General features: G+C 46.6%; 1 protein-coding gene across 6 annotated transcripts in view; it reads right to left on the reverse strand.

Annotated features, from left to right (window-relative positions):
• Positions 1-3,937: 3,937 nt before the first annotated feature.
• Positions 3,938-16,195, reverse strand: part of Mgtor (nuclear basket protein megator) — a 905,575-nt gene continuing 893,317 nt past the window's right edge. For 4 of the 6 annotated variants that reach the window (XM_075868440.1, XM_075868441.1, XM_075868439.1 and 1 more), the window contains one exon: positions 3,938-4,039. In XM_075868440.1, coding sequence (XP_075724555.1) covers positions 4,004-4,039 — 36 coding nt within the window. In that variant the 3' untranslated portion in view covers positions 3,938-4,003. Of the gene's footprint in view, positions 4,040-5,064; positions 5,109-6,298; positions 6,315-16,195 lie in introns of all 6 variants that reach the window. The other 2 variants (XR_012884775.1, XM_075868436.1) reach the window with 1 other exon arrangement.

Raw genomic sequence — 16,195 nt, forward strand, 5'->3', positions numbered from 1 at the left:
TGGAATCCCTTGGAAGTGAAGAAAGAAGAGGGCTTTTGCGTCCTGGTCTGAGGGCAAGCAAGACGTCGATTAGTCGCTGTCTGTTATTACGTTCGCGGCAATATGTTGCCTCTTTCTCTCACTTTATGGTTCAAAGGATACAACTTTCAGTAGGGTTGACAGGCGGGCTAGTTGGTACAAATTCAAAATGAAAAAATTGGAAGCGCAAACCAACTGGACAACGGGCTTGTTTGTCTCTTCGCTTGTGTCCTGTTGGTTTGCGCTTCCAATTTTTTTCATTATGGATACAACTTTATTGAATGTCTTTCAAGGTTTAATGCAATATCGGCTTGGTCTCGCATGAGGAAACGTGAAAGCCTTGCCTCAAAGCCACCTGTTGAGCTCCACTACATTCACTTGAAATCAAACTCGCCAACTTATTGCTGAGACCAACCAACACAGATCCACAGCTTGACTAGAGTCTCGATGAGCTTCAGTGTGTTGCCACATGAGTCTGCTAGCATAATATTTCTTTTCTCAGTAATGGTGTCACAGCTGTTTGATGCCAATATCTCACATAATGGGTGCTCTACTTTCAGTCTTGTTCTTGAAACACGTGTTGCCGGTCCGGTAATATTTGTATTACATACATGGCTCACACGAAATACCGTTATGGATGGATCCGAACAACTTTATCAAGGATTTTCGGTGAAAGAATTCGCACGAGAGGTCATTGCACCGCATTCTTGTGGTCTCATTGACCTGTTCTTTTGTTGTTGTTTTTTGTGTGTAATTGTCTTCTTGCACATAGTTTGCAAAAGAATGAACAAGCTGCAAAAACAACACAAGCTGCCACATTTACATGTAATGTGATCACTGGAGTGTGCCCATGTTTGTCTGAGCTCAAAATTGTAGTAGAGATGTATTCTCTCAGCGCGTGCGAATATGTCTTTGAACTCGCTTTGACGCGAACTGAACATTTTAAACTTCGAGGAACGAACAGACGCATTTCAATGCGTTTAACCAGCCTGAACCAAGGATTTTACTACAGCGTCCTGCTGCTATGCCGTAAAATCGCCAATTTAGTAGACTCGCAATGCAATGAAATCCAAATCAGTAATTGAAATAAACGTGGCGTATTTTACCGTTTCAACTTTCACGCCTGCTATTATGAATATTCTGCCAGTTTTTGGACATGCTACGACTTTGCTTCGTACAAAAAAAAGTGATATTCGCACGAAATCGATCGACTTTCATGCTTATCTGTGAAAACAGTTGCAGGTTCTGGAGGTTCATCCAGCCATGAACCGTGAGATGTGCAAGCAGGTGTCCAAAGTAATATTCGATGTGAGACATTACTTTGGACACCACATTGAGATCACGGAGCTGTGGCGGTTGAACATCCTCTCGAGGTCACAAAGTCGATTTGGATAAGCGAGGCGCCGCAGTGTCATACACAAAGCCTCGCGATCTGACACTCGGACGCACTGCGCACTCATCACTTCGCCGGGAATGAGCAGGCCAACGATCAGGTCGTCTAAATCGCCTTTGTGGAACCTGAAGTTACGATAGAAGGTGGTTCCATCAATGGCGTCGATATCCAACGCGCCGTTCTCGTGAAGGTTCCTCCGCGGCTGCGGCTGTAGCAGATCCATAATCAGTAGATCGTCGATGTACTTCCACGGAAGATTTTGAGCCAGGAATGGATCTTGGACCACACTCTTTGCCATATCGACGACCACTTCTTTGCGAAAGCGGCTAGCCGCTGACCGTTCAACCAGAGAGGCTTAACCAGAGAGCCTTAAAGAACTATGCGGTGGCTCCTTATAGCCTTCTGCACGGAGCCAACTTTAATGGGTTAGGTGATTATATAGCACCAAAACACTTGTTAGTTTTACACGTTAAAAGTTATTATATTGGCGCCGCAGTGCTGATTGAGCTTTATTTAAAAGAAAACGTATATGTGTGCATCCATGATCATCATCATCAGCGAACGTAAACTTTGACGTACGAACGTAAAGGTTCATGTATGTGTAGCAAAACGCTTCTAAAAATCGGGCGCCGGTAACACGGTAAACGCAAACCGGTAACACGGTAACGTAAAGAAGTATACGTACAAGCTAAAATTCCTAATACCCAGATTACCTTTGGCAATGTTACACCACAGTGAACATGCGATTGTTTAACATACGTCTGTGCGTGCAACATTTGTAACATTTTGCCCTATAAAAAATTACAGCACGGCAATCTCCCCTCCGCATGCTTCGAATAACATCGATTCCCATGGTACGGGGAATCTGCCAAATTTTAGATGCGGAGCATCTTATACTCGCGCCTTGTAGTGCGCCGTCCGCGTCGTCCGCGCCGTCCACACCGCTTCTCGAACATTCGACAGCTGACGCGCGCGCATGCGCCGTCGCGCCGTCGCCCACTCTTCCACCATCTGTGCACCCCTTTCTCCTCTACACACCGCGCGCGCTTCACTCCTCCACCATCTGTGCACCCTTCCTCCTCTACACACCGCGTTCGACATCTACAATTCTCCTGATTCTCCAGTGGACGCGCATGTGGCGTCGCGCTTCGAGAACATTCAACAGCTGACAGTGCATGCGCCGTCGTGCTGTATATATACTCAAGGTCGGCGCTCGCTCGCTCAGTTGCCGCTCGTCGGTTGGTTTGTACGGCGCGTCGACGTCCAAGGTCGCGGTGAAATGAATTCCAACGAATCCACAAACACAATGATCGACGTCCCTTCGACCAGCGCCGCCCTTTCGCATACGTGTGTACGTGTTCACTCATTTAACACCCCCTCCTACAACCACGTTAACCAATTTAGCCATCGACCCAAGTAAGTCGCAATTTAACACCCCATTTCACAACCACGTTAACCAATTTAGCCATCGACCCAAGTAAGTCGCACTTTAACACCCCGTTAACCAATTATATGGTCCGCATCCTCCTCAGTGTTCCCCCGAGGGAAGCTGCGGGCAATTTTTTTATTTTTAAAATGTTTTTTTTCCTAATCAATGTAGTTCCTACAGATTTTGTATTCAGGGACCTCTGATCAATGAAGTGGAAATTAAAAAGAGTTGATTGTTGGGGGGGGGGGTAGTGTTTTGACAAGAAACTTTTGTCAGAGCACAACCAAACACAAAACACGGGAAAAAACAGACAAGAACGGGCGCAAAATGAAAAAAAAAACAATGACTGGAATTGCACCTGTCCTCGTCTGTTTGTTCTTGTGTGTTGTGTTTAGTTGCGCTCTCACGATGGTTTATAATAAAGTGGAAGACGTACTTGCTCATTTAATAACTGGCCGTTAGGGAGATCAAACGTGGCTAATATTTACAAATTCGCTTTTGTGAAGAACAGGCCTATATTACAAGTATATTCAATATTACCACATATATTCGCTTCTCTTTGACGCAACATTTGTTTGCTATTTTCTCTCGAACTGAGCAAACATTTCTTCCTTTAAGCCGCGCTTACTAGTCAGTCTTGTATTCCTGGTTCTATACTGTGCACAGCACACAGATACCGTACGCATATCATATATTTCTAACATTAAAAGTCTCCAGTATAACTGTGTTGGCGCATCCGTCTAAGAAACCTGCGCGAAATCCTGCGAAAGCTTTTTAAAAGATAAGGTCTCGCAAAAGTACTGCATGGTCTCATGAGTTCACTCAAAGCTCGACCCATAAATCCCCGTGGCCTTTTCTAAGCGAGCGACATTGCCCCATCGTGACGTCACACATTGCAGCAGCTTGTTACTGCATCGTGGCATCATCTTTACGACACATGATGACGTCATAAACACAAGTCGTACGCTTGATTATAATAGTTTTCAATGTTCTTCAAGCACTGTTAATGCATTAAAAGCTGTTAATGCATCATATCGTGTAACAACACTGTCACATATCTCTTGTACTTAGCGCGTGCAATAAACAATCACCTGGTGTGCAATACTTAATGCCACTTTTATTCTTGACTTAAACGATGGACTGGCACTTCATAGGCGGACCACCTACGATGTTATTTGCGGCAAGCCAGTTTGATTAATCTGCAAAGAAAGTCAGTTCATTAGTTACAAAATCGGACGGAGTTCATGCGCGCTAGGTTTAAAATTTGTGCAGACGCACCTTTCTTCGTTACACCAAATAAAAAGAAAACACAGCGAGCAACGAACAAGCTTATCAGCTATACTTTCCGGACCGGGCTACAGGATGCGATGTAGAAGACAGGAGATTGGGAATAGTAAGTATAGTTCCTGAAAATCCTCAAGACAGTGCAAATCAAGACACGGACAAGAGAAGATAAGGGCACAAATTACAATACTGATCATTAAGCTAATGATCAGTAATTAAGCTAATGATCATTCCTAATGAGATTGACGAACATTTCATTCGGGCTCGCCACAGTGTTTATTTCACAAGCCGCCCATTGTGCCTCACATGATCACGGTCATTGAGGAGTGTAATGAGCGGTTAAATGCGTTTTGCAATGAGTTAATCATGGTGGTCGTTCTCGAACCACAGGCGGTCACAGACGACGCAGCCAAAACCAATGTGCCGCTGGAGAAGCTCCCACCGAAAGCGGTGATTCCGCAATCATCGACGCCACGTTTTGCAAGCGTCTGACACCGCGAGGCAACTCGGCGGCGAGGTCTCAGCAAAAACTGTTGCGTGCGCACTTGGCGCCACGGCTGAAACGACGCCCCCGCAGCCAATGGCGCGCGTGCTTGTGAACGACGTAACTGATAACACAAACAATAAAGACTGTTCATGTCCCCGCTGCCCGACGGATTTTCGTTTCTCAATGCCATATACCGCTTTCACAGTAGAAAGGTAGTTGTGTCAGCTCACAGTCGATATCACTTTTAGGCTGTGAAATCTCGTTTCTGGACGACACTTGGCCACGGTGAAAGTTTCTTGCACTTCCTTTAGCCTTCGTGTTTTTTTAGGCGTATTCAGTTGAACGGTGAACGAACCAAGTTTCAGTCTGCGCTCATTTGCCTCCTCCTTTGCGTCCCGTTTGTTCACGCTGCCAATGTTTCAGTATGATAATAGACCAAACTTTCACACTCACCGTCCTCGTCCGATCGGTGACCAGGTGTGGCTATATAACGTTGACTACGTTTTTGAAAAAAAAACATATAGAAAGTGGATGAGTCTGTAGACTGATTTTAACAGTGCGTCAGCTGCAATATTACGGAGGCTATGTAGACGATACGCAAGTTTATTAAAATACACTCCAACACACATTGAAATTGCCGTGTTAAATTTTTTGTGCATATGAGTGAAAGAAAAAAAGAGATTTCAAGGGCTCATTTTTCTTTGTTAGACACAACCTTAACATAGTGAACGAACTGTGAAGCGAAGGAAGGTGTTGCTGACATTATATTTCAGCATTTATTCCTTATTGTGGTGATTTATAGTGCCGTAATGATGCGAGGCACAAGCGTACATTGACATCGGTTGTCAGAACATGTGATTGTCGTTATCGACTTAGTTTAAAGCCAGTCACTCACTACAAAAGGCACACACGCTACTGTCCTTTTAATGCCACGAAGTAGGTGAATAGCAAGTTCAGAAAGATTTCATGCACTAAGTGTTTAAGTATATGGACTGGGAACAGAGTATCGTCATCCCATTTAACTCTTGAAGGGCCACTCACCACTCCGTGTTTAAAGACAAGGGGAAATTTTCTCCTCTCCTGCATACCCTCAACGCATCCTCCTCGCTCCTTAGTTCTTAAATGCACGTGAACAACATCAGCACTAAGTGCTCGAGCTTATCAAGATTTCGCGTTTCTCGGCTGCACGCTGTTATCGCCACTTGCGCAGTTGTAAAAAAAAAGAAGCTTGATTGGTTGATTGTGCAAGATTTTCGTGCGAGACAAAGAAGAACGGGTGGGCGGCTGCATGGCAAAGCAGTGAAGGAGACAGATCTCATGTGCTATGTCGCGTATATCAACGAATCCAGACCATGTACGCTGCAGACGTCACGGGAACTACTGCCTACGTCACACTAGTGCACCAAGAAGGACGAGAAATGTCAGGAAAGAATATTGCACTCTTTTTTCGTATTTTGGGAGCCTGGTAAGTGGCCCTTTAAATTCGTTAAGGGTCCCCCATCTTCTCACATACTTTCTGGCGATACGAATTTCGGATGGTACGAATATTTTTTGTTGACCCCACGAGATTTATATCATAGAAGTTTCACTGTATATATACTATATACTTGTCAGTTACCTCACACTACAAGGTGAGGATGCATAAGGATAGGAGGACATATAACTGAACGAATGAAGTGGTACTTACGTATTGCTTGACTTCCCTGAGGACCACGAAAAACGCAGGCATAAAAAAGATAAAAATGGCAGTGTGAGATTTAGGCGGCATAACAACGAATCCTGCTCAACAAATTCAGGAATATTGTTATAGATGCTATTCTTATGGGTGGCTCTCGAGTCACAAAAACGGTCACAGTCTCACTGCTAAAACAAAACAATGAATGTGATGGCAAAAAACTACATTGTCATAGAAAGTAGCAGTGAACTCCTCCCTGCTGTAGTAACTAAACGATACAATATCGTTAGGACACGTGGTCGCTGCAGAAAGCATAGCGACTTTCTCACTGTCAATTGCTTCAACGCAAACTGACTCAAGAAAGTATAGTAGGTAAAAATTGTTGCCCATCCGGTCCTCCCTGCCAAGATCGTGCGCGGGTCACCGCACCCAGCCGATAAAAGTTTCGTGCGCCACCGTGCATCCTCACTTCAATATCCCTGAAGCCCACTCACCGTTCGGATGATGGCCGGCACTTTGCCTTTCTTTATAAGCCACAATTGCAGCCATCCTCACAGCATACAGCTCGTAGGGCGATGTTAACTCCCTAGGTTTATTCGGCACTTCATATTATTCGGAAGAAATGCGCTTAGAGGGTACAAACAACTCTTACTGTAAGAAAAATGGTAACTGTTAAAGGTACTTTATGTACCATCGATAACTTCTACAATATCAGATGAAGTCGGAACTACTGAGGCTTCAAGACTGTGTTTAGAAAAACACTAATGCATCTCGAGAAAAGTTTAAATATAGAGAGTTTAGTATGATCTTCAATAGGCAAACAGTATCAAGCTAATGTGTTTAGAAAAACAAATACTCCGACACAAGGTCCAAGCAATGCCATACGAACTGCCAGCTCACTTTAACACGACAGCTGCGGTCACTCAAAGAAAGAATAGGCCCATGAAAACATGGTAGCTGCAGCGAGCGGAGCGACCGTCGTTCTCTTTATGGCTTCAACGCAAACTTTGTGGCGATAACACAATGTGTGCAAAAGTTTAGGTCATCGCGTAGTAAATGTGATTGTAGTGATCATGATCTAATTATAAAAGATTTATATGTGGAGTTTAATGTCCCCAGACCACCACATTTTTATGAGAGACGCCATAGTGGAGGGCTCGAGAAATTTCAACCACCTGGGGTTCTTAAACGTGCACCCAAATCTGAGCACACGAGCCTAGATCATTTCCGCCTCCATCGGAAATGCAGCCGCCCCAGCCAGGATTATATCCCGCGACCTGCGGGTCAGGAGCCGAGTACCTTAGCCACTAGACCACCGCGGCGGGGCATGATCCAAGTATACTATACGCGGTAAAACACCCGGACGGGAAAAAGAGAAAGACAAGCGCGGGCTATCAACTTAAGGTATATTTATCCCGCATTGCATTTGTATTTGACAACCAGGAAAACAAAAGAAGAAAGAAAGGAAAGTGGCATTTGAACAAAAGCCAAACATCAAACCACCCGAAGCACGAGGCAGAATATCAGATTCGTTACACATATGCGTCATTTGCCAGATAATGAACCTCTTTATCTAGGAGGACAACTCATGCAGTTGTCAGGTTCCCGAGCCATTCTCTCTGCTTCACTAATCATGCAAGTGTGACCATATTTGTGCCTATGCAATACAACTGTATTTTCAAACAGCGCATGACAACCACACCTGCTGGCATGCTGTGCCAAGAAGCCTTCATTGCAACTGTGAACAGTACGTGCGTATTCACGCCGGCCCTCATTTAGGCACCTACCGGTCTGCCCCTGTAGCACGCACCACATGATAGCGGAATCCGCTGCATTCGTGACACATTGGATAAACTGGGATTTGTGCCTGACATTGCAGGAGCACTTAGGCTTACTGTTCACACATGTCAGTTTGGCGAGCTGGGAAAGTTTATGAGGTGCAGAAAAAACAACCTGCATGCCTATGCGTTGGCCTAATGCCTCAATGAGCGCCTGCGTGAGCACGCACGTGATGTTCGCAATGGCAATGAAGGCTTCTTGGCTCAGCATGTCAGCAGGTGTGGTTGTCCTGCGCTGTTATTGCCATAGCAATTATATCAACGTCCTCGGCTGGAATTTGCCACCAGCGTCGGCGTCGACGTGGGTGTCGCCGTCACTCACCGTTTTTGTATACGTACTTTTATATATACACACACACACACACACACACACATATATAAATATATATATATATATATATATATATATATATATATATATATATATATATATATATTGTGGCCAACTGGAACCGAAACATGAGCAACTGAAATCAGCGTTAATTTTTTATAAATGTAGTGAATTGAGCTAGGACAATTTGTTTGGTACAGATTGTGAGAACGGATACACGCGCTCATTTTGGTGATTTTTTTCTATTGAATAAGAGGTGTATGAAATAATAAGCCCTTCGGGGGTCGTTATACTTTCAGGGAAAAAAGAGAGAGACAGAAAAAGAGCTGAAGAGTTCAGTGGCGAGTAATACGTAAAGAAGGGAGGGTCGGGTCGCTGGCAGAACGGGTTGTAGAGCTTGGAAGAAAAAAAGGGTTGGATGAGTGGGTATTTGTGGACGGCGTTTTGCGCAAAAAAATGAACAAGAAGGAAGAGATGACAGACAGGCGCAGCTTGTGCTTTGTGTGTGTGTGTGTGTGTGTGTGTGTGTGTGTGTGTGTGTGTGTGCGTGCGTGCGTGCGTGTGTGTGTGTGTGTGTGTGAGTGTGTGTGTGTGTGTGTGTGTGTGTGTGTGTCCATAATTTTGCGCAAAATGCCGTCGTCCCCAAGGGTTGTGGGACAGAGAGACAGACAGACAAATAACTTTATTGGGTCCTGAGAAACGCTGCCCCTTTAAAGCAGCGTCGCGGGCTGCTCCCACGTATGAACTCACCGCCACGTCGTGGGCTCTCTGGACAGCCCGTAGTTGTGGTAGCAACTCTGAACTTCGTAAGCTAGAGTCCCAATCCTCTTGTGTGAGCTGACTTGGGCCCCGTAACGAGGGGCACTGCCAGAGCATATGTGCTAAGCCACTAATTTCACCACAATCAGGACAGGTAGAGTCAAAAGCCCCTGAGGAGACTATGCTGAAGAAAAATAGGCTTGGATAGGACCTGGTCTGGAGCATTCTAAACGTGATGGCTTGAGGTCTAGACAACTTGTTGTGTGGTGGAGCAAATGACCGCCTACTCAACTGGTAGTGTTTAGCCACTTCACTGAATGTAAGTAAAGCGTCCCTGAACATATCACTGCCAACCTGCGAGCCTACGTCCTCCCCAGCGCGGAGGGTTAGTGCGCGCGCCCGAGAGTAAGCAGTGTCATTCAGGTTTACTTGAGAGTCCAGTAGGGGTTCGAGATGTGCAGGAAACCAGCTAATGGTATGCGGAGAAAGTGTCCTATTTTCAAGTAGTTTAAATACTTCAGTACAGACGGAACCAGAGGCGAAAGCCTTGACCGCTGACCTTGAGTCGGTGCAGATTTGCGATTTACTGTCATCCAAAATGGCAAGGGCTACACCTAACTGTTCGGCTATTGAGGAAGTAGAGTCCCTAACTGACACAACCTTGATAATAGAGCCCATATTATTGACGGAAATAACAGAAAACCTAGCCGAGCGACCGTACTGAACGGCATCGACAAAACAAACTGAATGAGGATCGTTCCTGATGTTCTTCAGGAGTGTGATGGCCCTAGCCCGGCACCTTCCTACGTTGTGCTGAGGGTGGATGTTTCGCGGAAACGGAGAGACCTGGATGGCAGTACGCTGTTCATCTGATAGTGGAAGACAGTGATCCTCTACGAGCGTGGGACTGAGGCCTAGGACGGACAGAATCTTCCTTTTAGGATGACTGCCAATTGGGCGTGTTGGTAAAGGTTCATGATGAGACAAGCGCAAAAATACACACTCAGAGAGGACACAGACAAGCGCTTGTCTGTGTCCTCTCTGAGTGCGCGTATTTTCGCACTTGTCTCATCAAGAATCTTCCTGCCAGCCGGCGTAGACGACAGGCGCATTAGCTGTGCAGTCTCTTGGGCTTCAATGATCTCATCTAGGGTGTTATGAACTCCTAGCCGAAAAAACCGTTCAGTGCTTGTTCGCATGGGTATGCCCAACACCATCTTTACGCTTTTTTTGATCAGAGTTTCCAGCTTCTTCTTTCTGAATCCATACCAAGAGTGCATGGCAGCAACGCATGTTATGTGGCTCATGAGGAATGCATAAAAGAGCCTCAGTAGATTGTCTTCTCTGGATCCTCTCCTTCTGTTCGAAACCCTATTAATCAACCTGATCTTGTTCTCGGTCTTGGTTTAAATCTTACCGATGGTTTGTCCGTTGTACCCGTGCGACTCTATAATCATGCCCAGCACTCTAATAGCGTCCACTCTCGGAATGGGGGCGCCACTTCCGGTGTGAAGTACAATGTCTACCTCTGATAAAAGCTTCCAGTTTTTTGGCCTGGCTCCTTTTCTATTGGGCCTGTATAGCAGCAGCTCCGATTTACTCGAGGAGCACCTCAGCCCTGTGCCAGCAAGGCAGAGCTCTGTCTGATCGATGGCTTCCTGGAGTGCAGTCTCAACTTCCCCTTCGCTACCTCCGGGACACCAGATGGTAATATCATCAGCGTAAAGCGTATGGTTGATGCCCTTCACGTTAGATAGCAGTGTAGACAACTTGCATGTAGCGATGTTAAAGAGAAGCGGGGATATCACAGCTCCTTGCGGCGTGCCTTTAGGACCCAGTGCTATGGGAGAAGATTTGAGGTCTCCGATATTGAGCATGGCCTTCCTGGATTCCAGAAAGGAGCAGACGTATCTGTGATTGGCTTCGCCTAGTCCAAGGTCTGAAATAGAGTTTAAGATGTGCGCGTGAGAGATGTTGTCAAACGCTTTTTCCAAGTCAAGATCCAGGATGCCTCTTACGTCCCTTGTGTTCACGTCTATGATTTGATGTTTGAGCAGCTTCATTCTGTCCTGTGCGGACAAAGGCGGACGAACCCCAATCATGTTGTAAGGAAAAATACATTTCTTCTCGATGTACTTAGAGACACGGTTGTAAATGACGTGCTCCGCCACCTTGCCGACACAGCACCTTAGTGATATGGGCCTTAGACTGCCTAAACCTGGAGGTCGCCCGTCTTGGGAACGAAGACAACCGATGCCATTTGCCAAGAGTCTGGGACAGAAACTTCTCTCCATATGCGATTGATCTCATCGGTAAGGAAATTGATGGATTCGTATTCCAGGTTCCTGAGGGCCTTGTTCGAGATGCCATTCGGCACCGGAGCCGATTGTCCATTAACGTTTTGAAGAACTTCCCAAACGTCGCTGGTGGTAAAGGGCTCTCCGAGCTCATTGCAAGGGGGTTCAGTGTGCGACCGATAGTCTGAACAGCTCGAGGAGCCAATGGGTAAATATCTGTGAGCCAAACCATTCAGTATAGCGTCTTCAAAATCAGACTGTCTTGCGGCATGTATCAGTTTAGCAATGGCTTGCCTTTGATTACTCTTGGAATTCGACTCGTGCAAATGGTGTTCAGCGAATTCCATTTCCCTCCTTTTCTCATTTGGCCATCAACATAATTGCACACCTCATCCCACTTCTGCCTATAGAGAGGGTTTGGCAGTGGTCTTCGTGTGGTTTGGTTAAGTTCTGCAATTTTCTTGCGGAGCCGACGATTGAGCCTCTGTTCCTTCCACCTATTCAGTAACGATTTCTTGGCCTCTAGGAGGTGCGCAAGGCAGCTGTTCATCTTATCCTTTTTTAAATCTGTGTGTATCTTTTTTGTCGCCTCACCGACGTCTCCCTTGAGCTGTTTGGCCCATTTATCCAGGCTGGGGGTTGAGTCTTCAGCTTGCACGCGTTCTTTTCTAATATGCTGGACGTAATCCCAATCTGTGAAACTAAACTATCTTACGGGTTTGCACTTTACACTGATATGGGTAGCTAAGACATTATGGTCACTACCCAGATCCACGCGCAAGTTGTGCCAAGTAGAATATGCAACATTTTCAACAAAGGTAAAATCCGGCGTGGTGTCCCTCGTGCAGGAGTTACCCATCCTGGTCGGAAATGCTGGGTCCGTGGCCAGGGTGAGATTTATGTTCACCGCTGCTTGCTACAATTCCTCTACTTTACGAGATGACCGCAGATAACCCCAACCCTGATGAACAGCGTTGAAATCACCCGCCACCACAAGCGGGGAGATACCGGCCCTGGCGGCAGCCCTACTCAAGAGCACCGCAAACCTTTGTTTCGAGTCATTTGGTGAACTCTAAATATGCTGGATGAAAACGCTACTCTTTAAATGATCCCCCGGAATTATTTCGACCAATGAGTGTTCTACTTAACTACTGTTCATAGAAAGATCATGCGAGATATAGGTGTATCCCTTAGATACGAGCGTGGAAATGCCCCTTCGTCCGTCTCCATAAAGAGCGTGAGATGTGTAACCCTGCAGAATGACAGAATCCGAAAGCGTCTCCTGAAGCAAAATGACGTGCGTCTTTTCAGAGTGAGAACAAATGAACTGCCGAAGAACTGGCTTCTTGCGGGTAAACCCCCAGCAGTTCCACTGCCAAATCCTGAACTCTTTAGGCGGACGCGCCATGGCTAAGCTCGAGAGATATGTGTCTGCGTTCAAGCGCGTTCACTTTAGCGTCCAACGCACAGAAGTTAGCGTTCAACGTATTGACCTTGGCATCAAGTGCGCTGAACTTGTCCAGCAAGGTATCGACCTTAACATGAACCAATCTGACTGTTTGGCTAAGCGACTGGAACATGTCTCTGATCTCTGTTTTAAAACTATGCAGTTCCTCATCAAAAACGGGCCTCGTGAAAGCCCTATTTTTGGCTGGACGGACAGTACACTGCACTTTCATTGGTGGTTCGACGGGCGTCTCAGCGGGTTTTCCTACGGGCGTTTTCATCGCTATTTCCGTAGGTGTTTCCACGGGCATTTCCATAGGCGTTTCAACAGGCCTTTCGAGTCTAGTGACCTGAGGAGGTTGTGGAGCTTCACTCTTAGCGTTATTAGCATTGTTCATTGCAACTATCTCGACTCTATGTTGCGCGATCGCCTCCTTTAGTGCAGCGTTTTCCCTTACCAGCTGAATAGGTCTATCATTGTTCTGCTCCGGCACTATGCCCCCGTTACCTGTTTCTGGGATCCTTTGACGCGGTCGGCCCACTAGGTCGCTGTGGCGAGAGGCACCTGAATGCTGACGCTCGGGCCCCGTGATCGGGAACAGCTCCGGGACCGGGAAGGCCTTGTGGATCGGGGACCACTCCTGTATCGGGAGCGCCCCCTCGAGCTCCTGGACTGGGACCTGGACTTGTTGGCTGGTTCGGACAGGTGATGTATCGGTGGGAAGTCCTCGTCAAAGTCGCGTCTCTCTCTTCTGCGCTGTCTGACGATGTAAGGTACCTCGAATCTTTGTGTACAGGTTCTGTCAGCCGTAGGATGAGGCCCTCCACAGAAGGCGCACTTCGGTGAGCAAACGTGCTGGTCGCCAGTAGAGGTCATTCCGCAACCTCGACAGATAACATTTCCTAGAGTGGGGCACGCGTCGGCTCTGTGGCCGAGTCTACCACAGGTATAGCAGACATCCGTCTGCCGTCGGTAGAGGGTGCACTTGACTATGCTGGGACCACACATGACGTAATTTGGGACTCGAAGTCCTTCGAAGAGGGTAACGACTGTGGTAGAGTTCTTGATTCGCGGCACTTCGAGAACAGTGGGATTCCTCGGCTGTATAAGAAGTCTAGTGAGCCCTTCGTCGTCAATTTCCATATCGATGTTTCTGATGATGCCCTTGCATGCGTTGTCGGGCGCAGCAATGTAAGAGCTAACCTCGTATCTTGCGTTATTAACGGTGATGGACTCTAGACTTCCATAGGCCTTGGCGTTGGCTTGCGATGGCGTACTAATGACAACAATGTTCTGCATAGCGTTAGGACAAATGATGTCTTCTGTAATATCCCCAGCGGAGAGACGCGCCGCTGTCGTGAGGGCTTGAGAAATCCGGACGTTACTGGTATTAACGTTCAGGCTTCCCCGAGGCATAACAATGATTCGAAAATGCTCCCTTGGTAGATGAGGCAGCCTTGACGCGTTAGCGACGCGTTTCTTCACTTTGGCGGGAGATCGGGGGCCAGCGTTTTTGCCGTATGGTGGGCCTTCAACTTCAGCGCCCACCGCGGGTGCTTTAGTTGAATTACGCTTAGAAAGCGCCGTAGTCGATCCAAAACCCTGGAATTCGGGAGAAATGTCCTCCTCTTGCACAGTGACTTGCATAGCCATCTTGATAGCTCAAACGTGCTAAGCCTAGCGTTAGGCTGAGCTAAGCCTAACCTTTGGCCTAGCAACCCACGGCGTGGTCGAGCAAGAAAGTCCTTCAAAACTCGGTAAAAGATCCACCCACCGTGACAAAATTGTTTCCACGTGGTCCTCAAGACTTCAGGCGTCGACTGGAGCAAAAGGAATCAAACACATAGCTAATTTCACAGAAAAAAAATGGCAGCATATCCACGGAGTGAATGATGGAGAGTGGGGCGAAGAATTCGTCCGTTCATTCGTTCTTGCTTCCGTCCGTCCATGCGTCCGTCAGTGTGACCGTCCATGCGTCCATCAGCCCATCCGTGCGTGCGTCTGTTCGTGCGTCCGTCCCTGCGTTCGTCCATGCAGCCGCCCCTGCGTCCGTTCATGCGTCCATCCATGCATCTGTCGATGTGTCTATTTGTCCATCTATTCAACACTCCAAGTACCACCATCTCGCATCTTTTCATCATATATTCGATGGATGGATAGATGGATATGGCTGTACCCTTTAGATCGGGCGGTGGCTAGCGCCACCAAGCCGTACCACTTAATGAACCAAAAACTAGATTTATTTTGTTTCCTTTGCAAAGTGAGTTTGAGGATTCGTACTTTGCAGTGAAGAGTTTCATTTTCACTCGTGCCTTGACTTTAGCCACCAATCAGATAACTTCCTTCTAGTTAAGTCTACCCACTTAAAGTCTATTTTGCCCTCCCGCTCATTAAACCCGAGTGCTTTGAAAAACTCTGCGCCATCATCCTGAACTATAGGGTGAAGCCCTTTACAGAACATTATCAAGTGTTCGGCAGTTTCTTCTTCCTCTCCACACGCACTGCATACTGTGTCTACCCCTTCGTATTTGGCCCGATATGTCTTGGTTCGCAGTACTCCCGTCCTGGTTTCAAACAGTAGAGAACTACCCCGAGTATTATCATAGATCCTTTCCTTGGCAATTTCCTGCTTAAAAGTTCGATAGATCTCTAGTGCGGACTTCTTAATCATGCCCAACCTCCACATGCCAGTCTCCGTTTCCTTCACTTTCTTCCTAACAGATAGTTCTTTTTGGTTGGGCCACCTGCTGTTTTCTAAGTATTTACCTGTCAGTTTCCTGGTTCGCTTCCTCTATTTTGTATCGACATTCTTCATGTACAAGTAGCTGAAAACCTTCCTAGTCCAACGCTTCTCCCCCATTTCTCTCAATCGCTTCTCAAATTTTTTCTTGCTGCTAGCTTCCCTGCCCTCAAATGATGTCCATCCCATATCACCTTGTACTCCCTGATTTGGTGTATTCCCGTGAGCTCCTAAAGCAAGCCTACCTATTCCACGTTGCTTAATTTCTAATCTTGCTTGAACTTCTGATCTCATGCACAAGACCGCATTGCCGAACGTCAGCCCAGGAACCATGACCCCTTTCCATATTCTTCTCACAGCATCATACCTATTGTAATTCCACAGTGCCCTATTTTTCATCACTGCTGCATTCCTGTTACCTTTAGTCGTCACGTATATTTCGTGTTCCTTCAGGTACTCGGTCCCATTGCTTATCCATACGCTCAGATATTTGTATT

This window comes from Rhipicephalus microplus, chromosome 7 (assembly GCF_043290135.1).
Source record: "Rhipicephalus microplus isolate Deutch F79 chromosome 7, USDA_Rmic, whole genome shotgun sequence".
NCBI classification, from domain to species: domain Eukaryota; kingdom Metazoa; phylum Arthropoda; class Arachnida; order Ixodida; family Ixodidae; genus Rhipicephalus; species Rhipicephalus microplus.